Genomic DNA, 22059 nt, shown 5'->3' with positions numbered 1-22059 from the left:
TTTATTTTCATATTCAATTAAAACATACAATAAATACGAAAATTTTGCGAGTTTCACCAAAATTTGATCCACGCCCAACTGCAATGGAAAAAAGTATATTAAAACATGCTTGTTACTTACGGACAGTCACCATACTATTTACGCGCTAGAACCTTCGGTAGGGCTAGATCCTTGTACGGTTTCATTCTCCGGTTCGGACGTTGACGCTGCTGCAGGCGTTGTTACCACGGGAACTTGGCGATCTTCGGTATTTTCCATCTCTATTTTAAGCGGTCGATGCGGTAGCACTTCCTCTTCGCTATCGTAATCCTCCTCCTCCTCCTCGTCCGAGCCTTCTTCCTGGTTATCATCGGCTACATTCATTGCATCAACGGCGGGACGCATACTAGTCCTTGAGTGCTTCCTTGACTTAGCGGAACGCTTCGTACGCGTTGATGCCTTACGCTTTTTAGTGCGACCGCTACCACTTGGCCCAGCGCGTTCCGGTTGATCTTCGGGCCAATTGCAAACGAGCTTCTCGGTCAGCCGGTAGTTGTTCCTAATCTTCTCTATCACTCCAGTTGTACATAAATCGGCGAGGGCCTTTTCGACAATTGACTCGACCCGATTCGCTGGAAGGGACCGGAAGTTCTTCAGGTAAACGTACGCAACGAGCTCATCCAATTTGCAGACTAAGGGGGGGGGGGGGGGAAACAAACAATTCGCTACGTTCCAATTCATATTTAATTGCGAAATGGAAGTTAGGGTACTTGCCTCGTTTTTTCTCTTGCGAGTAGTAGGACACTCCACGGATCACGTTCCGGTAGAACTTTTTAGGAACTTTGATGGACATCTTGAGGAAGCTTCTATTCCGGTGAAAATTTAGGACTTGAATGACAAATGATCGTGTGAAGGAAGAGGCGTAGGTTGCTATGATTAATTTTCATGGTCAAAGCATGCATAGGGGACGGCCCCTGCGTAGTGGTTCACATTCATGCCTGTCACGCCAAAGTCACGAGTTCAAATCTCTCATCCTTGAACAAGTCACGAATGACCCAAAGGTTTAAAAGTGATTCTAAATTTAAAAAAAAAACAGTTGAAAGAGTTCTACCGATTTTTCATCGCACTTCAGTTGTTATTTTCACATCGTTGGTACTTGAGCGGTCGGTTTTCATCTCTTTTTGCTAGTGGTGGGGGGGGGGGGGTGAAGGGACACCCCTCACCATCCCTCTCCAAAGGGGGAGTTTGGTAAAGATAGATGAAAAAACCGATTTGTACCTTCCTTAAAAGTTGTCCTATGCTATTCTACTATCTATATGCAATTTTCACACTGCCGTACTCTCACGGAACTATCAACCCTATACTTTCATCTACTCCATCTATCGTATAAAAATTACCACTACAGTCTGTTATTTGAAATTAGCATCTTCAACTATGTAAATCGTTGACTTCACGCAGAAGTAATACTAAACATATAGTCAAAGTGTATCACTTATACCCTGGACAGACTAAAACGCTGTCCAGACTGGAGAGTTATAACATGTTATAACGGTTGTCAAAAAATTGCAACACAGAAACCACCATCAAGATAGCGCTATAACATGTTATAACTCTGTAGTCTGAACCCAAGAGAGAGGAGCCAGCTCAAATGACAGATGCTTTGTTTTGGTTGTCTTCTTCTTCTTCTTTTTTGTTGAAAAAATTTTTGATGGAAAGAATCATTCAAGCGAGGATGCGCGTTTGTCACTCGGTTTGTTGATATAGTTTTGCCGTCGGAGTGTTCAAACTTGTCGTGAACTGTATGTTGTGAGCAAGTATCTTACTGCAATTCTGAAGCTAATGCTATGTATCATGTTGCTGGATATATCATGGGTAGTATTAGCAGGAACAGTAATGTTTGTGAAACTTGCGTCAACCAATGTGTTTTGCCCAGCGAATCCAAACACATAAAGCAACCAACGATACAGACAAAACGGTTGCTACGACTACCATGACAAACTCGCTCTGTAACAAAGCTCGATCCGAGTGGTAGAAGGATAATGATATATTGCTTGCCTGCTTTGTTGCAATATACACGGATGAGGACATAGCTTGATATCAATCGGGAAAAGACATAACAAAAAAAACCCATTAACACACGTGTATCATCTTCGGCTTTACTTCGTGAAGCAGCTTGCCAACAATTTGCTCGTTTCCTTCTACCGCCCCGAATGAGTTGGGTCGCACGAGCTGCTTGTCATGAAAAAGAACGGTGAAGATTATATCATTATTGTTTTCCACTTCTGACATAGCGTTATTATTCGGTTCGTTGATCGTTTGTTATTTTGTCATTTTGAGATATTTTTGATTCCTTGGTTTTGCCTGTTCCATATGATAAAAATTATGGAAAATATTCATTTCTACTGGGCATAGCTCGTCATGGCTTCCGTTTTTGTTACACGATCCATATTTTATTTTTTTATTTGTATGGAAGAAAGCATCAACCAGCATTTTGAAAATCACCTCCAGTTAACCAAGCATCAATTTTCTTCTCTTGAAAAGTCTTTAAAATCATTAACTTTGGAAATTCCTGGTTGCCACAATTTAAAAACCAAAATTATCAAAAGGTTTTTGAGATTCAAAGCAAAGTCCAATCGTACGAAGAAATCGCGTAAGCGAAAATATGATAGTCGAAGTATGCTAAATTGAAACAAAAACTTCAAATAAGAATCAAGAGATAACACAATAAATATGTCTTTATTTCACAAATTAACAATTATTTTAGTCAGAAATCTGAAATAGACCACCCACTCCTTCACAGTTGTCGCCAAATAGTCAATGTATTGTGCAAAAAAATGGTTATTTTTTAGGAACTCGGAGTAGCAGCGTCCGAATACTTGAGCAACATTGTGCATTAGGTACGACTTCTAGCTTTTTCGGCATCAAAATGATTGTTGCTTTTCATGATTTTCATACTTCTAGTGGATAGACGATAATCAATTTTTAATTACGTAACGATTGTTTACTTCAATCCCTACAAGTTGTCTCTATTTCAATGGAAAATAAATCCTTTGCGTGAAAACTACTAATAACACCCTCTCCCTGCTTCATAATAAGTAACAGAAACGCCGAACGGCCAAAAACATTTGTATTCTGCACCGTCATTAACTGCCATTTCAAAAAAACTATCTTGAAAAAAAAACAATACGCAGATTTTTTTCCGATTAACAATGCTTTCCCCACTTTATTGAATCAAAATTTCGGTTCGCAGTGACAGATCATGACTGGTTCGCATTGACGTTTACGCGATCGGCTTCAGAGCTAGCTGGCGCCTCTCTCTTGGGTCTGAACGTACTATAAGGCTTATATCATGTAATATAGGCTGTCTTGCAATGAGCACTCATTCATTGGATTTCCAGTGAAAACTAGATGTATGAGTGTTCATTGCAAGACAGCCTATATTACATGATATAGGGGAAATGACGGCTTCGGCATGCCAGACTATTGTCGGCAACCCAAATTGAAATACTATTTTCACTGGATTTTCTTACAAAAACACTTCGCTGAATGCATGCAAACGATTCTTTATGCTTTCAGCTTTAATTTGACTATACTTTTACCACTGAGAAATAGCAATCTAGCAAGGTTTTCTTGAAATGAAACACACGCACTACAAATTGTAGCTGATTTCGAGTTGCCGATAATAGAACAGTAGATTTACATGCAGTTTAAATGGAACGGTTGCCGAAGAAAAACTGGTTGCCGACAATACTCGCTCTCACTAGAGAAGATTGGAGCTTTGTAAAAGCGTTTCAAAACAGTTTTTGACAATTCTTCCGACTGAAATTGTTAGAGCAGCTGGCAGCAAAAGATTGTAAACAAACCAATAAAGGGTGTCCACGATGAAATTGCCACACTATGAAATTGCTCTAACTTTTTAACCGTTGGGTAGAATTTAATGAAAATTTGGGTGGATTTAGTTCATATTGCATTATTTACATCCTGCAAGTTTTAAAGTCCTGTGATCAAAACTCGCGGAAATGGAGTCGAAAGAACAGCTCGTGCGTGATAAAATCTTGAGCATTCATCACGAGAACAAGGATCTCTCGCATCGTTCCATCGCTAAAACGTTGGGAATCGCGAATTCCACGGTGTCGCGAGTGATTAAGCGGTTCGAGGAACGGTTGACCACCGATCGGAAGCCCAGAAGTGAAGGAAAAAGTATTCCGTACAACACCAAAAATCACAACCGCGTAGTTGGGGCCTTCAACCGAAATCCGAACGCCTCCGTTAGGGATGTGGCTAAGAAGCTGCACCTAAGCCGAAGTTTTGTCAAGAAGGCCAAAACTAAGGCTGGGCTTCGAACGTTCAAGGTACAAAAGGCCCCTAATCGCGACGAGAAGCAGAACAAGTCCGCCAAAACCCGTACCAGGAAGTTGTACCTCAACATGCTGACGAAAGTTGAATACTGCATCATGGACGACGAAACATATGTGAAGGCCGACTTCAAACAGATCCCCGGCAACCTGTTTTTCACGGCCAAGGATAAGTTCAGCGTTCCGGAGCATGTCCGCACTCAGAAGATGTCCAAATTTGCGAAGAAATTCCTGGTTTGGCAAGCCATCTGCACGTGCGGGAAGCGGAGTGCACCTTTCGTGACCCAGGACACGATGAACGGACAGGTGTACATAAAAGAGTGCCTCCAGAAGCGGCTGCTTCCTCTCCTGAAGGCCCACAACGTCCCAACAATCTTCTGGCCGAATTTGGCCTCATGCCACTACTCCAAGGACGTGCTGAAGTGGTATGCGGACAATAAGGTCAATTTCGTGCCGAAAATGTTCAACCCTCCCAACACTCCGGAGCTCCGCCCCATCGAGAAGTACTGGGCGATTATGAAGCAGCACCTTCTTAAACGACCTAAGGTAGTGAAGACAGTCGAAGAACTGAAGAAAGTATGGGTTTACATGCAAAAAACGGTTGATTCACAGGTTGTGCAGAATCTTATGGCCGGGGTTAAGGCCAAGGTGCGGGCATTTGCGTATGGACTGTAAATAAAATACGAGTAAAATGGTAAAATGAAGTTTAATAGTTATTTCTCAATCCCTGAAAATTTGATGGCAATCGGATGAAAACTCGAATTTTGCGAATCAATTTTGTGTGTGGCAATTTCATCGTGGACACCCTTTACTGCATATGTGTGCGTTCCTTACAGAAAAGGGCTATAGAAAGAAGGTCGCTGCTTAGGTTGCCGAGAATACGTAAATTCCCCTAAGTCATAGTCTGTCCGGGGTATTAGGTGCTTAAGCTATAGCAATAATCCCATATACGAAATAATACACTGAGGCAAAAGAACGTAAGAATTCCATAAGAACCACTTATGAATTTTAGACACGAGAAAATAATGATGATAAAAAAACAATAATACCATAGAGGTAACTCTAAGACCAGAAGGTCCCGAAGATACGACTCAGCTTTGGTACACTCTTCGGTCCCAGGCTAACCGATGCACCCCTCGAAATATAGGAAAATCCACAAGCCCCTCATTTTATCTGTAGAACTTTCATAGCGAATCAAAACAAACATAGTGTAGTACTAGAATTTCGATTAGAATGGGATACGTTAATCGATTTGCTTGGGACCAACAGGCTGGTCATGTAGTGAGCCAATTGAAAATCGTTACTTTCCACCGTTTGATAATACACAGCAGACTGGAAACCGAGCCATGGCCGTTGAGATTACGGGACCCGTGTGTTGACCATTCGTTTTTCCACGCTTTGGAAAATTAAATGGTTAAATGCGTATAAAAGCTACCTGATGTTAAACGAAAATCATTCATAAGTCACGCTTATGTAATTCATGTGTTGTTCATAAGTCGAGCCTTATGAAAGTCTTAAGTGTACTTGCCTCAGTGTACCAGTTATGGCACTACTCCATATGCTATATCTGGTTTAGCCGATAACTGAAAAATCAATCCGTTTCCATATTCGTGAACGGCAGCCGTGAAACTATAGTTCACGATCCGCGTGTAGAAGGAAATGCGCACCGTGAACAGTTCACGGCTCTTGTTCACGAATATGGGAACGGATTTTTTTTTTGTTGGTGCACCTCCCCTATGCTAAGACTAATCGATTTCAAACAACTTCATTCCAGACGCACCCTTTCGTTGGCGATGGAACTGGGAGAACGAGCCGTGGAAGCCCAGGCCTGCTACAGTCTCGGAAACACCTACACACTGTTGCGGGATTTCCCCACCGCCATCGACTACCACCAGCGCCATCTGGCGATAGCCCAGGAGCTGGGCGACCGCATCGGAGAAGCCCGAGCCTGCTGGAGCCTCGGCAATGCCCACTCATCGATCGGAAACCACGAAAAGGCACTCCACTATGCCAACTCTCACTTCCTGCTGGCCAAGGAGCTAGGCGATGTGGTTGGTGAAAATACGGCCAAAATGAACATATCGGATCTGAGAAAAATACTCGGCCTTCCGGAACTACCGGTGGACGGTGGCTCCGGGGTCCCAATTGAGAACGATACCCTCCAGGAACTGTCCAGCAGTCAAAATACTCATCTAAGCGGGGCCGGTCCAGTGAAATCCGGAACGAGCTTGTTGTCCAAACAGTACCGGGTACGGCGGCAGAGCATGGAACAGTTGGATTTGATCAAGGTATGTCTATTCCGCGCAATAAGTCCGATCGTTATCAGTTGATTATATATTGTAAATACGTTAATTGTTATCAGTTGCGCCGTTCCTTGCTAAACGCTGCACCGCATCTAGCATGATAATAATTAACCGACAAACAATGATAGCCCCGTGTGAAAGTTGCCCATCAAACAGTAATTTTCGACGAGCACAGTGTAATCACTCTTGCCTGTTGGGTAGATTCATAAGCGTATGCTATGTAGCTAGTTCACTTGTTCCCCCCTGTGAATAAACTGCACCAGTCGCGGTGTACGCTTTGATTTGGTGACACTACTTGTATCAAGCTCAAGCCTAAATAATCAAGTTAGACAGCAAACAATCCCCCTTATTTTCTCTTTCCGCCCGGAAAACATACCTACCCGACTGGGTAGGGTGGACAGGAATCGATTGGGTTTTCCCGTTCTAATTAATTTGCCATCTTTTCATACGATTTTGCAGCTGACGCCGGATGGCAAAAAGATGGTAAATGTACACGATAAGCAACAGTCAGCGGGACAACATCAGCAACAGCAGCAGCAGAAAGCCAGCCACAAGCAGAACGAGAACATTTTCAAAAACAACGACGAAGATTTCTTCGAACTGTTGACGCGATCCCAGAGCAAACGGATGGACGATCAGCGCTGTACGTTGAAGGTAAGTGATTGGATGATCTGTTTGAAATTCAGGGGGATGTAATCTGAGTTCAAATAATTTTAGTTGACGCATGCCGAGAGCGTGGACTCGGCTCGGAAGCCACTTACGCAGCACAACAGTAACGCGACAGCGGCAGCTAAGGACAATAGGTAAGTTTGATCAGTGCACATCGCATTATGGTAGCTCATAGTGCTAACCGTTAAACAAAGGAACAATTTAGTTATTCTGTTTAGGGACTGTTCGTAGGCTAGACGGTTTTTAGGGATTTTAGAACGACTATCGTAGACACTCACCAACATTATTCAACATTTGTTTATGTTCAGATATCTACCTACAGAAAAGTGAGGCAATTTCGCCAATGTGACAATGAAGCCGCCCGCTTAAAAATCAACTTATTGAACATATTTTACAAGAAATCTGCTGCAGGCTTAATGCTTGAACTCTACTTAAACTGTCCATTTAATTTTAGTCTAAAATATTAATTTTCTCTAGCGCGAATTTTCAAAAAGTGTTAGACTAGCTCAAAATGTCAAAACTGTTATAAGATTTTAGAATCAAAAAATAAGGCCTATCAGTAGTTTCTTAATATGCGTTTATATTCGTTCAGCTGCTATGTAAATGGTTATTGGTTTATTTACACGATGTTTTGCTAGTTTTCGATAAACATTAAAGTTTTTCATAACAAAATAATAAAATATATTAGGGGTAAGAGGGGCATAGTAAACAGATGGGGCATAGTGAGCATACCGTGCACCAGCTTGGACTTCCGGCCGTTCGGAACAAATTGGTTGGTGGTGTGTGTGTGTGTGTGTGTGTGTACAATCTAACCCCCACTGTCCGGCAGTGTTATTATGGAAGAAAACTGCTTTTTATTACCCTTAAATTAAAGCAGGTTTAGTCCGGGAGCTAGAGGTGTTAGCTCTATTGCAGCTCCAGTGACCCATTTCAGAATGCCTGGTAATTCACGACCACTCCGAGGTCACTTTTACTTACAATAAGCCCCGCATGTTCACTCTACCTTTATCAAATGGATAATGGTATCATAAACACACTTCCAGATTCAAAAATATTATTTCCAAATCTGGCACGTATATAGTTTTGAAATTTGTTCAACTGTATTAAATCGATTTGAATGGACATTTCTTACCAATTTTGTTTCGAATACCTCTTGATTCATCTGCTGGCAGCACTTACTGGCCCTTACCGGCGACCAACCCTTACTCAAATGCTTCAACTTCCCGGATGGCGTCCCGCTTGATTCACTCCATCTTGATGACCTTCTGTTTGCCTATCAGCCTCTTCCACTTTTCGTCCTTCAGATACAAATCCGGAATAAGATTTTTTTTTTTACACAATCAATTTTAGAGTTTTTTTAAACGTTCAAATTGATAAAAACCATAAAAACACAGAGACTTTTTTTTAGCAAAATCAAAACACGTCATTTCAATCGCGCGGCCTACTAGCTTCCTCGGAACAAATTGGTTGGTGGTAGGATCAAAATCATAATGATATTGAACCTACTACCAGTTGATTTGTTTCATGCAGCTGGAGATCAAAAGCCAAACTGCGGGATGCTCACTATGCCCCTCCTCCCCCTAAGTCCACTGATATTTCAAACAGTTTCTGCTTAAACTCTCCAATGTTGTATTATTCCTTTTATAAATAGAACTGCATCATATGAAATCAATCTGGGTGATCGCACATCGTCCGGAACAATGTACTCATCGATACTCAGTATCGGTCAGTTTTCACAGTTATCGAAAGTGCCTCTCCAGTTGATGAGATATTCATGTTGTGTTACTTCAATCTGCCAGGCGTTTCGTGGAGTCATCTCATAGCGGATTCCTGTAACCAGATCCTGATAGCTTTACATTTCACGCAGGAACAGCCTTCTCACAACTACAACAACTACAGCGCAGCAACACTTTATCAAATTAACCATGTACCTAGTTAATGAAAATGATCGTAATTTGGATCCCTGCTTCGTGAGCACACAGGACAGGGCTCCATTCATTTTCTCGGCTCCTTGTGCACTAACTAAGCTAGTTCCACATCACCCTCCTCTAATTGTCACTGCTGAGGCCAAACTCGTGCGTGATTTCGACGATTATCCTACTACGGTTTCTTATGACTTCCTTAAAGCTGACCACCGTAGCATCATAGATGTATTGTCTAGCATGGTATGAGAGAACATCCTTGATCCAGATGACGTTGAGGCTGCAGCGCAAACCTTTTCACATGTCTTGGCATATGTTATTGACAGACACGTTCCGAAAAGAATTCACCACAAAGTGTCTCAACCTCCCTGGCAGACGAGAGAGCTACGTAGGTTGAAGCGAAGACAACATCCGGAGAACTTTGAGATTTTGGCGTAATTGCTTTTGTAAACAAACACGTCAATCACCGATTTCGCGCGAATAAAAGAATTATCTCACGAACGGACTATACCAAATGCTAGAGGAACCACTCCTCTACCTGTTTGTGTTATTAGTTTTTATTGAGCTTTAATTCGCGAGAAATCGTCAAAGGACCTGTTTGTTTACAAAAGCAATTACGCCCTAATCTCGAAGTTCTCCGGACATATCAAGAAGACTGGCAACTCTTTCATTTTCTTATTGGAACGCTATGAGACAGGTACAGTCGCGTCAAAGGTAAATGCTTCGAACGAATTTGATGGTAAAGATTACATCCTCAGAAGAAAGGTTTGTGTGTATTTGCTCACTTTTCTATGCGTTGCTTTGCTTCCACCTTCACTCAACCGCAGCGCTACCGCTTGGATTCTGGAAAAGTGGTCAGTCTTCTTGATATAATGTCTTCGGTTGAAGTCAATCAAGAAAGTAGCATTGAGAAGATTTACGAAGTATCGTATGCTTCCTCTGAAACTAAATTATGTGAGGCTGAATCACATGTACCAGCGATTCAGTCGGGGATGTTTTTCAAGTTTCCAACGGGGCATCCAGCGCAAGCTTAAGCTACACCCGAAATCCTTTTGGAACTACGTGAACGAGCAACGCCTTTTTTCTGACAAGTTTGCCAGTGTATTAACTAATGAGATACTAACTGACAACCATATTAACCTGACTGCCAGGAACGTTCCAGTATACGATCAAACGCTGGGTGCAATTGATGTTAATGCTGAGATGATTTCCTAGGTCGCGACTCTGCTCTAGTCATCCTTCAATCTTGGACCTGATGGAGTTCCATCTGTATTTTTGAAGAGACATATTGCTAGCTTGTTGATTCCGCTTCATCGCCTGTTCCGCATGTCTCTCTCCAGTGGCATATTTCCATCCTGCTGGAAATTTGCCCTCATGTTTCCCGTCCTCAAAAAAGGAAGGAAACGAATTGTGGTTAACTATCGAGGAATTATATCGTTAAGTGCCGTGTCGAAGCTATTCGAGCTAGTGATTATGGAACCGTTGAGTGCTGATCAACATGGGTTTACTGGCGGTCGCTCTACAACCACCAATCTGCTGTGTCTCACATCGTATATAACAGAAAGCATGTCGGATCGGGTTCAAACGGACGTTATTTAGTCAGACCTATCCGAACCATGCTATTGCAATTGCTAAACTCGGCAGGCTCGGTGTATGCGGCAATCTTCTGAGTTGGTTTCGATCATATCTTACCGGTCGCCAACTAAAGGTTGCCATAGGAGATTGCAGATCAGCTAGTTTCTTCGCCACATCAGGGAAGCCACATGGGACCGTTTATTTTTATACTATACTTCAACGACGTGCATCTGGTCATCGAAGCTCCTCGATTATCATACGCAGATGACCTCAAAATCTTCCTACGAATCCACTCCATTGCTGACTGTCACTTTCTTGAACGTCAGCTGAATGTATTCGCTAGTTGGTGCAGTTTGAACAGAATGACAGTTACTTAACGACCCAGCGCACCTCCAGGGGTGCAAAGGGTCTTTGTGAAAGATTTCCATCCTGGGCGATTACTAGCTTTGGCCTTGACCTGTGCCCAAGTCAAATTTCGGTCAACGTTCTTAATTTCACTGTTTAGGCTCCGCCACCAAGAGCCTCTGGGTCTGCCTCTGATGCGATGTCCTGCTACACACTTAGATTTTTTTTGCCAAGATGGGCACCACCTATTTTGCTGGATCTCAGTGAAAAATTTGCCGAGATTCAGTTAACAAACGGGAATTTTTCCGAGATCTCGGCTAACAAACATAAATTTTGCTGAGATCTCAGTAAAAATTAATACCGAGCCTGTGCCATCCTCTCTTTAATAAAGCTTAAAAAAAAAACCGAGCCTGCTCGGTGGTGCCAATCTCGGCAAAAAATCTTAGTGTGTAGATTCCAGTCCAGTGCTTGCTTGCAGATTTCGTTTCCGCTCCGTCGTATTGTGTGACCGACCCACCTCCACTTCCGTTCACGAATTTATGTCTATCGGCTTCTGATGGCACAAACGATGAAGCTCGGAATTTGAGATCCAATTGTGAGGCCACCATGCAGGAACTATGTACCACAGGCATCGGTTGACAAACACCTGCAGCTTCTGAGTGTTCTCCGCTGATACACACCATGTTTCACTGGCCTATAACAGCACAGACTTCACGTTCGAGTTAAAAATTCGGATTTTGGTGCGTCGACTGATCTGATTCGGTCTCCATTCATTTCGCAAACTGGCAAAAGCAGCCCTCGCCTTCTTAATTCGTGCACCTATGTCGCTCGATATCTGGCTGCCAAGATATTGGAAGCTTTTGACTTTCTCCACTGCCTGCCCAGCTACCGTGAAATTGGAACGGGTTTTCGTGTTGACATCCAACGATTTGGTCTTGTTGGTGTTGATGGTTAGACCTGCTTCAGAGGAGCGTTCCACAAGGTCGACGAGCTTTTTTTTTTCCTCTGTTCGGGACATAAAACCACTGCGACCAGTAATTCGTATTAGTTTAGTGCATGTCGTATTACTCCATCACTATTGAGAAATGATGAAGTATTCGGCTTTGATACAGTTGTCATTCTTGGATTCATCGCAAGGAATCGATTCTAATTGAAAGGTCCCGCTATTTATACCCCCACCCTCCAAAGGCGCGCCCCTTTGTCAGTCAAAATTGGATTCCTTAGCAACAAAATTAAAGAATGACACCGATAGTGGCCATGCATCAGAAGCCTAGGCTTAACCACTTCAAACTAGGAAACAACGAATAGAAGATTAGGAATCACATAGATGAAGACTAACTAACTCATTTTTCCTTGTTTCAAGATCATCCTCGGTTCAGGCAACCCGAGGACTTATCACTATCAACAAGGCATAAAAAGTAACAAGGACTAAGATGTGTTCCTTTGATTATTGAAAAATCCTGTTCCCCTAGTTTGAAGTAGTCAAGACTAGGAATCGGTGGTAGATCTTACATCCCGTAACGTACCACGAAAAGGTGATCTACCCACGTTACGGGGCAGTCGAGCTTACTCTGCATGTCAGAGCGCCGTTGTGCTAATAACGCAACATCATCAGCCAAACCGAAGTCGTTGAGATGCTCCATGGTAATAGGCTGCCACAGCAACTCACGGTTCGGTACACGTCGATTACGATGAGGAACAGTAGCGGTGATAATATACATCCTTGCCTCACACCCGCGATTACCCGAATCGAGTCAGACAAAGCTCCGTTGTGGCAACACTCTGCATGAGAAAGCCTCGTACTGCGCTTCGGTGAGGTTGACGATCTTATCAGGGACTCCCTTGCGTCTCAGAGCGTCGCACAAGTTTTCTTGGTTTAGTCGGTCGAAAGCTTTTTCGATGAATACCAAGTACAGGGACTCTTGGGACTCATTGACCTGCTCCAGGATAATGCGGAGCGTGACAATATGGTCCACACAGGATCTTCCAGCACGAAATCCCGCCTGCTGTCGTCGGAGAGTCGCGTCGATCTTCTCCTGTATCCGATTGGGGATAAATTTGCACAGAACTTTGAGAACAATACACAGTAACATGATGCCTCGCCAGTTGTCGTATACAGTTGGATCCCCCTTCTTGGGGACTTTTACCAAGACGCTCTGCACCAAGTCGGCCGGAAAAGTTGAGGTATCCCAGATATTGACGAATAGTTGATGCAATATTTGTGAGGATAGCATCGGGTCAGCTTTGAGCATCTCTGCTGATATGCGATCGACCCCCGGGGCTTTGTTGGACTTCATACTTCGGATGGCTGCTTCTATCTCCTGCAATGATGGAGCTTCAGTGTTGACGTTAGTAACACGCCTCACCCTTGGCGGATCATGCCGAGATGTTGATGGTTGGTTGACCGTTGAAACTTCGAGAAGTTGTTTAAAGTGCTCAAACCAATATTTCAACTGGTCCGTGGGGTCGGTGAGCAACTGTCCAGTCGCGTCTTTCACAGGCATCCTTGGGTTCATCCTTGCCCCGCTCAGGCGTCGTGAAACATCGTAGAGGAGGTGGGTATCGCCAGATGCTGCGGCTTTCTCTCCTTCATCAGCCAGGGAGTCCACCCACGCTCGCTTGTCCCGTATACAGGACCGCTTAACTTCCCTCTCTAGAGCCGAATACCGCTGACGGGCCTTGTTCTCGGGTCCTTGCTCGCTCTATCGCGGCTTTGGCTTTTCTCCGCTCCTGCATCTTCCTCCAGGTTTCATCGGTGACCCACTCCTTCCTCTGAGTGCGCAGCTCACCCAGGTTGTTCTCGCTTGTTTCAATAAAGGCATTCTTGATGCTCGTCCACTGCTCTTCTACGCTGCCACTTTCCGGAATATTAGCTGCGCGAGCTTCGAGTTCTTCGGCGAACGATCTCTTCACTGCTGGGTCTTCCAGTTGGCGTGTGTTGAATCGACGTCCGAGTCTCTCCTCCCGCCGTTAAACCCGCGCAATGCGTAGGCGGATCTCACCGACCAGGAGATGATGGTCAGACGCGATGTCAGCGCTGCGTTTATTCCGAACATCAAGAAGGTTCCGTCTCCATTTTCGGCTGATGCAGATGGTGTCGATTTGGTTCTTTGTATATCCATCACGGGAGACCCATGTGACTATGCACTGGGCCATGGGGGGAGTTCCCACTTGATGAGCGCAGCCTGTGCTTGGACGCTAAGCAGAAAGCCAACTCCACGATTTCGCAGAGTGTTTTCACCTCGCATACCAGAATATAAAAGAACCTGTCCCGAAGGCAGCTTGTGTTCTCCAAAGTTCGGCCTGCGGATTTCACTAAGTCCCAGGATTTCTAGCTTCATACGGCGGGCCTCACTGGCGAGTTGTGCCAGTTTACCCTGTTGGGCTAGCGTCAGTACATTCCATGTTCCAATTCTTGTCCGTTGTTTAGCACTAAAAGTCGTTGCCATAAAAATTAGTTCGTAATCTTTCACTATAGGTTTCTGTAACAATTTGAAGGTTTCGGAGACAGTAGGTGGTTGGCCTAAGGTATTATATCCGCCGTGATGGGACTACCATCGTGGGTATAGCTTTCGGGGAGAAGCATTTCGTATTCAGCCGCTGGATGCCAGTCAGACGCTGTTTGAGCCGCCCCTAACATGGAGAATAGACGCTCGGGTTTTGTAAGCCATATCCTCCGAAAAGGATGCAGTTAAAAATATCAAGTATCATTCTAGCTAAAAATATTTATTTGCATAATGTAACCTGGAAATTTCAGGGTTTCATCTTCCTTATTGGGAGCTGAGGAGACATAGAGCTGCATCATATTGTATGTAAAATAATTATTATTTTCATTGCAGAATACCAGTTTTTTTATCCATATAAATGTATTTTCATTATTACGTATTTTAATGTTCTGATATATTTCATTTCTCCATTACATATGTTTACTATATATAAATAAATACTGGGTTGGGAGCGAGCATCAGGGTGTCATTTGACCTGGAACTGGACGATTGTAGTGGTATGACAACCGGAGTCTAGGAGGGAATAAACACAATCATTTTCTTTATCCTACCGATTCGATTGTGATGGTGTGAATTCTACTCCAACAGTTTCATGGTGATTGACGCGCCCTTCTTTACAAACCATCCTGTAGGAAGCTTAATAAGTATTGCGAATTGCGTTATTCGATTTGTTGGATCGTATCGTTGGAAGGAGATTCTTAAATTCCCGTGGATTTCGCGTAAGTGCCTCTGTTTACGGGTCCACCCCACCGTTTTTGGCCCTTCATACAGCGATATTGTGAATTCAGATCGGTACCTCAAATTGATCTTGCTATTAAGTGGAGCTGCATACAAGACAAGATCTTCGAAGGGATGGTGGCTATACCTTACATACATCCTCCGAAAAGGATGCAGCTCCCCCTTCCCTGTCAGCATACGACCAAAGTTCCCACCGGGGTTGGTTACCCGATCTTCCCTAAGGTTACTCGTACCCCAGCCGGCGCCGCGCAGAGGAAGGGATAGGAGTTACTTCCCCATATAGAAAACAAATACGTAGTCCTACGTCAAAATACACTAGAACCAGTGTTCGAACTGCCAACATAGACTAGTCCTTCTGTAGTATTGTCGAAAGATAGTAGCAAAATTTACTCACATGGATCAAGTTTTGAAAACTAAGCTGTCACGCAGCTCCAGCTTGTAACCGTTCTTCCACTGTTCTCTGAGAATGCTACAAACGCAGCGGTTTATGCGCCACTCTCGAGTTTGAGAGACCACTGATCGTGTTTTTCTAAGGTTGCCCGACTTTGCTATTGTTGCAGGAGAGCAAATTTCTAGGGAACGGTTTCGAGGTGAATTCAAATGCAATGAAAGTGAACTAACAATGATTGCAACCGAAAACGAACGCACGTACAAATGCTTATGAAGCTACACTACTGCTTATGAAGCTAATTTGACTGATATCCGTTAAATTTAATGTAGAATAGATTACTTTCGTCCCCCTAGGAATCATCATGTTTGACACCTACCACGATTCATCGAATCATTTTAGACAAGTTCACCTATTGGCCATCTATTGATTCAACCTTGAACCGAAGACTACAAATCAAGAAGACTGGCAACTCTGCCAAAAATCAGGAGACAGTAACGGCAACGCCTCTTCTGAGCAAAAGTGGAACCTGTGCATGATGGTGTGTGTTAATTCACGAGTGCATTCACACACATAGGTAGAAATAAATAGCTGTCAATTATTAGTTTTGTTATGATTGTCGTAAAAAGTGAAACGTTTCTTTCTTTGCTTTATGCTGACAACGAGTAAAATTCCAGCTGAAATTGAACAGATGCGTAAGTAAATTTGTTTTGAAAATTAAAACTATGGCAATGATGCCATTCACAATGATGGTGGGACTATCTCAGAATTATCTTGCACTTTTCCTAAGCTCTTTAGTGATGCATTTATGGGCATTCGTATGATGCATTAGTAAAATGCATGCCCGTTCCGTATGGCATTGGCACCTGGCCACAACGGGGGGAGTTAAGTTGTGACGCTCGGCAACTTGACGCAGTACTCGTAGACCATTTGAATGTCACTGGCCAATCCGACACTGTTGTTATCATTATCTGGCAGGGTTCGGTCGATTCCAAGAATTGTTAAAGCATACAGAGGATCACTATCCGGTGGTTTCATGTTCTGACAACATTTAAAATGGAAATATATTCTTTATCAATACGTACCGTTTGGGATTGTAGTCCTTCAACCTTTCATTTTCATTTTCTCCAACATTAGATCCTGCTACGCCTTCCGTTGGATCGTGATGTAGGTACCGGATCTTTCTTCTTTTTGAATCCTTGAATTTTTAGCAGTTTTCGAATGACGGTAGCTCACTCAATGACAAGTTTTTCGGTTTGGAGTTGGAAAACCACCGGCTTGCTGTGATTAGGATACAAATTGCCGTGAAATTTTTTAGAGCAAAACCAAAACAACAACGGGTACTGTGTTATGATTATTTGTTTTGGTGACATTAGGTCACACACACAGTCACTGTTAATGAGCAGTCTCACTAACACTTGTGCTTCAAAGTTCCACCTTTGATAGTCAGAGGCACTGTTATCAGTGACGTTTGACATTTGTATGGGAGAAGGGAATAGTTGCCAGTCTTCTTGATTTGTAGTCTTCGCTTGAACTCAAAAGACCTATTGCATTGGAAACGGGAATTATATTAAAATTTAAAACTGCTAAACATTATAGCATGCGATGGATTGGATTTTTCGAACCGAAAAGGGATGTTTGAATGTTTATCTCGAATTGAAAAAAAAAGTTCTAAACAAAAGAGATGCTTTATTTTAAAAAAACTAGAAAAAATACATTATGAACTAACGTAGAACGTTACAAGCTTGATACCATAAAAAAAAAAATTTGCTTTACAATCCCCTGGAATTCTATTCCTAGTCTCGATAATAGTCACTTCAGAACTACTTTGGAATTTACCTTTGGTTTGGTATCTGGAGCTTCCAGTTGAATTAAAAAAAAAATTAATTCTAAAATTTTGTCCAAACCCAATGGTCATGCTTTTTTTTCATCTATGATCTTCAAACTTACGTTATATTTAAATTTTAGCTGGCATTCCTTTTTCTACCATATTTAGTTAAATGAAACCCGGGAAAATATGTTGGTCACCCGGGGAAAACCGGGAATTTAATTTCATAAATCCTGTTAGTTCTGTCAATCATCAAATATTTCAGTCCAAGGGCCTTGACGGATTTCCGAGTCCCTGATTTTTTAATTCGATCATTATAAGTATTTATCTCACTACAAACATTTAGGTATTTTCTTTGAGTCTGAAATATGATTGTTTTTCTAGATCCAGAATCTTAAAAAAATGTTTGGTGCATCTAACATGTTTTTGAAACCCAAGATTTAAAAAAAAATATCAAAGCTCAATCCCCTTTGGTTTACGAAATCTAGTTGCTTTCAACCTTTGAAAATGTGTTTGATTCTGTTACTCGAAAATATGTTATTTAGACACCTAGAAAAGTTTCTGTGTAGTTAGTTTAAAAGTTTTGGCTTTTGGATGATACTCCAGAAGTCTGGAATCTTGAAATTGGTTTTCATCCTTCCAATTAACTGAATTCGGAATCTTGCATTCTTCTAAGCAATGCTAAGAATCAAAACCTCTAAATTTCACTACCGAATCTATACTTCCAGGAACGCCCTGCTGGAGATGATTGCCGACTTCCAATCGGAACGGATGGATGAACAGCGAGCTTTGCTACCGGGTCTGAAACGAATATCGCTGAACAACGCTGCCGTTCGTCCTGGCGGTGCCACTGTTGGCCTCGGTGCCGTCGACGGTGAAGTCCAAGCGCAACAACCTCCACCGGCGGATGGCATCGGTACGCCGCCGGACGATGCATTCCTGGATATGCTGATGCGATGTCAGGTTGGTTTTGGGTTGACACATGACAATGATCGCCATGTGATTACCACAAATTTTAATTCTAGGGTTCGCGAATCGAAGAGCAACGGTCGGAGCTGCCGACGCCCAACATCACCATGGATGCGGAAGCAGGGGACCGCCGGGCGGCTACGGCCGGGAATCCCAACAGCGGAGCTACGGTTCCAGATGAAGATTTCTTTTCGCTGATCATGCGCCTCCAGGGTGGTCGCATGGAAGACCAACGAGCTACGGTACCTTTGCATAATAACAACAACAATAACAACAATCGTATCAACAACAACAATCAAAATCACAGTAACATCAATAATAATAACAACAATTACGCCGCAGCTGCTGCTGCCGGTGCTGGTAGCAGTAATACAAGCAGCAGTAGCAGTAGCAATGGAACCAACTCGAATAATAGTCAAAACCAAAGTTCAAATGGCGGAGGAAAAGGACTCAAATGATTTTACTCGTTAGATCGATAAATGCAAGTATCGATTGGGAGTTGTTGAAATTGTTAAAACATGAAAACCTGACTTTGTCGCTTTCCGGCATCTGCTTATAATACAACGGTAGGACTTGTAGGTATACAATCTATAATAGGGGTACAGCACCACGTCGATATCAAAAAACGATAAATAGAAATCGATCCGCGCCATATTTTCTGACTCTGCACTGGATGTTTGCGTGTGCGTGTGTATTTTTTTTGTATATGAGGGCATGTGTTGTAGAAATTTATTTTTCATCTGCGGCTGCTAGAGTATCCCTCCGATGAATTTGTGAATGATTCCACTAGATTTTAATTCTTTTGCATGCAATTTCACTTTTTGTACATAAGGAATGATTTAATTTACAAATGAATAAGACTTTTTATATTTTTCTACCAAGATTTATTTTTCTATACATCGAATTATTTTACGGGGAATCTTTTACAATAGGAAAAATCGAACAAATACAGAACACAAGACTTAAGCAAACCTCTTGGACAATTTTTTAAATACGAAAAAAAAAACCTTCCCATCAGTATCGAAAATGTATTAGATGATAACTAAACCCTACGCTGGTCCATAGTAAGTGAGACTTCGATTTGACACCGTCGGCTACAAAGTCGGAAGACTCACATTGACCAGGATTATAAAAGTAGAATCAAATGACTAGAATGACCAAAATGACCTTTGAATAAACAGCACTATCGCTAAAATCTTTCCAACAATGAAAAAAAAAATGTATGGTTAAAGTCTCTAGGCTAAGTTTAAAAACAGATCAAAAAGCCATTTATTTAGCTGATAAGCCTCGAGAACAAAAACAACTTATGGTGTAAGTAATTCCCTTCAAGTAAGTTAATCAACCGGATAATATTATACCATAGTAGGTAGAGCCACACGACTACAGGATATTTCTCTGGATTGAATGCAAAATTTTCTCCACTGGAATCTACCCATATTTATTGCAATATATCATTAGGTACCTACATTTTTCTCCATTATTAGAACGAGTAGATTCCGTAGATGGAAATCGTCTACAACTGATAGTAGCCACGGCATTTACATCACTTTAAATGAAAATCGAACGACATGCTTTTGTTCCCCTAAGCTGCGCAACTATTGCTGGCAGTGTTGTCAAATCTTCCAATATTTAATAAAGTCTTAAATTTGAATAAAAAATAAAAACAAATCAAATCATAATATATACACAACTAAATTAATAGCCACTAACTCAAATGATATAAGTGTAAGCTATCAACAGAACTAAACAGTAACATAATACGGAAGATACACCACACCTCACATCAATTAATTGCGTGACGACAAATTGCGATTATACTTGTTTTGAACTGCGTTAAAGTAAAACAGCAATCGTGTATATCAGTGCAGCTTATTCAAATTCGTACAAGTCAGTTTAAAACGGCTTGATATTGAAGGTAGCTACATACCAAACTAGCAATTTTGTTTTCTGTTTTCGATGTATGTGTGTAATTGTACCTATAGACACTATTTGTGATAAGGATTAAATTGCAAAAATAAAACTACTGTTAAAAAAAAAAACCCTTTCAAAACTATTTAGCTGGTCCCAATCATTCTTTTTTCGGTCGATTTTGTACCAGAACGAAGGGCTAGGAATGAATAAAATAAGTCAGGCGCATAAAATTGTTGAAAGTTCAAACGTGTTTTACCTAAACAGCAAATTCTTGTTATGTCCGATCCTAACAGTCTGAATATACGCAAGCAAAATATATGAATCATCCGAATGGTGTATAGTCTAAAACCTGAGACTGGTGTTTCGGTATTCGATGTCCGAAAATCACTTAATCGAAATTACTCCAATCAGTGGGAGAAAAGTTCCGCAGGATGGCCGAGCTGTAGAAGGGAAAACGGGACCCGTACAGAAGGCCGAAGATATTCTAAGGTACCACAAAAGGCCGAACACCAAGAAGGCCAAAAAATTTCGGTTTGAGAATACCTCCCATATTGCATTTCATCATCACGAAGCCACCTTTTTTAAATTAATTTATTTGTACATGCTCAATCGAATAAACTTTACAGAGCCAAGTTATCATTTTCTTTATTCATTATAAATCTCTTAAATCTAAAATTAGATGATTTGACCGATTACTCGCGGTCTTCTCGAGGTTAGTGGTTGACAATTGTTTGGATCGGGAGAGGGAAAAGGAGTTTTGGAATATGATTCATGATTCAAAAATTTCACTATATCTAAAACATGTACTTAATCCTATCGACGTTATATCACTCTGTAATTATACAATTATTACAGAAACAAATATACAAAAAAAAACAAACAAACACACACAAAATACAAACTAAACACAAGGTTAATCAAACTTACAATCTATGGTTAATATTCTTAAAGAAAACATATATGAGTTGCATAAACTCCAGATCGCGTCTAGCTAAAATATCCCGAACTGGAACATTAGGTTGTCTACCTCGAGCCCGAAGGGAATCGTACAGCTCAGATCTGACTCCGCGATGCTCAGCACAAGATCAAATAATGTGGTCTGCGTCCTGGTAACCTTGTACACATTCACAGAGATTGCTGTCCCCCAGACCAACACGGAACAAGTGAGCGTTTAACGAATAGTGATTGGACATGAGGCGAGACATCATACGAATGAAATCTCGACCCACATCCAACCCCTTGAACCAAGGACTCTTCGACACCTTAGGGTTGATCGAATATAGCCATCGTCCCAAACTCCCTTCGCTCCATTTATTCTGCCAGGTGACGAGTGACTACGAAGCCACCTTATCGTCGTTATTTTGAACGAAGCCATCATCGTCATTGAATACTCAAACATCCGGAAAAATAAAACTAACTATCACTTTCTCTCTCATTCAGCATCTGAAGCCTTTCTACTCTTGTGCTCTTACAACTAAGTCGCCTGGTTGAATGATCCGCATTCAGAAAAAAACGAGGCCATCTTGTCATTAAATCGTCGCTAAATACTCAAACAAACATAAAAATAAAGC

General features: G+C 42.0%; 3 protein-coding genes across 3 annotated transcripts in view; 2 read left to right on the top strand and 1 right to left on the bottom strand.

Moving 5' to 3' along the window:
* Positions 1 to 20841, top strand: part of pins (G-protein-signaling modulator pins) — a 35370-nt gene extending 14529 nt beyond the window's left edge. Inside the window, exons 3-7 of the mRNA XM_065226539.1 lie at positions 6109 to 6622; positions 7097 to 7291; positions 7355 to 7440; positions 18337 to 18571; positions 18634 to 20841. Coding sequence (XP_065082611.1) covers positions 6109 to 6622; positions 7097 to 7291; positions 7355 to 7440; positions 18337 to 18571; positions 18634 to 19035 — 1432 coding nt within the window. The 3' untranslated portion in view covers positions 19036 to 20841. The remainder of the gene's footprint in view (positions 1 to 6108; positions 6623 to 7096; positions 7292 to 7354; positions 7441 to 18336; positions 18572 to 18633) is intronic.
* Positions 44 to 934, bottom strand: LOC135704985 (uncharacterized). The gene is made up of 3 exons (XM_065226534.1): positions 754 to 934; positions 136 to 671; positions 44 to 78 (listed from the first exon to the last, which is right to left on the bottom strand). The coding sequence occupies exons 1-2, from the start codon at positions 830 to 832 to the stop codon at positions 139 to 141; spliced, it is 612 nt and encodes a 203-aa protein (XP_065082606.1). The 5' UTR covers positions 833 to 934; the 3' UTR covers positions 44 to 78; positions 136 to 138.
* LOC135704990 (uncharacterized) overlaps positions 4394 to 22059 on the top strand; it is a 227944-nt gene continuing 210278 nt past the window's right edge. The window contains exon 1 of the mRNA XM_065226541.1: positions 4394 to 5115. Within this exon, the coding sequence (XP_065082613.1) occupies positions 4407 to 5009 (603 nt within the window). The 5' untranslated portion in view covers positions 4394 to 4406 and the 3' untranslated portion in view covers positions 5010 to 5115. The remainder of the gene's footprint in view (positions 5116 to 22059) is intronic.

This window comes from Ochlerotatus camptorhynchus, unplaced genomic scaffold (assembly GCF_037179485.1).
Source record: "Ochlerotatus camptorhynchus isolate MF236.1 unplaced genomic scaffold, CSIRO-AGI_Acam_v1.1 ptg000255l, whole genome shotgun sequence".
In the NCBI taxonomy this organism is placed as follows: domain Eukaryota; kingdom Metazoa; phylum Arthropoda; class Insecta; order Diptera; family Culicidae; genus Ochlerotatus; species Ochlerotatus camptorhynchus.
This window is presented reverse-complemented; position numbering and strand designations above follow the sequence as displayed.

Bases quoted from the DNA above. Each gene is read 5' to 3' on its own strand.
- LOC135704985 (XM_065226534.1), bottom strand. From the start codon at position 832: ATGTCCATCAAAGTTCCTAAAAAGTTCTACCGGAACGTGATCCGTGGA. The intron at 672-753 runs GCAAGTACCCTA...CCCCCCCCTTAG, and splicing joins CTCGCAAGAGAAAAAACGAG to TCTGCAAATTGGATGAGCTC.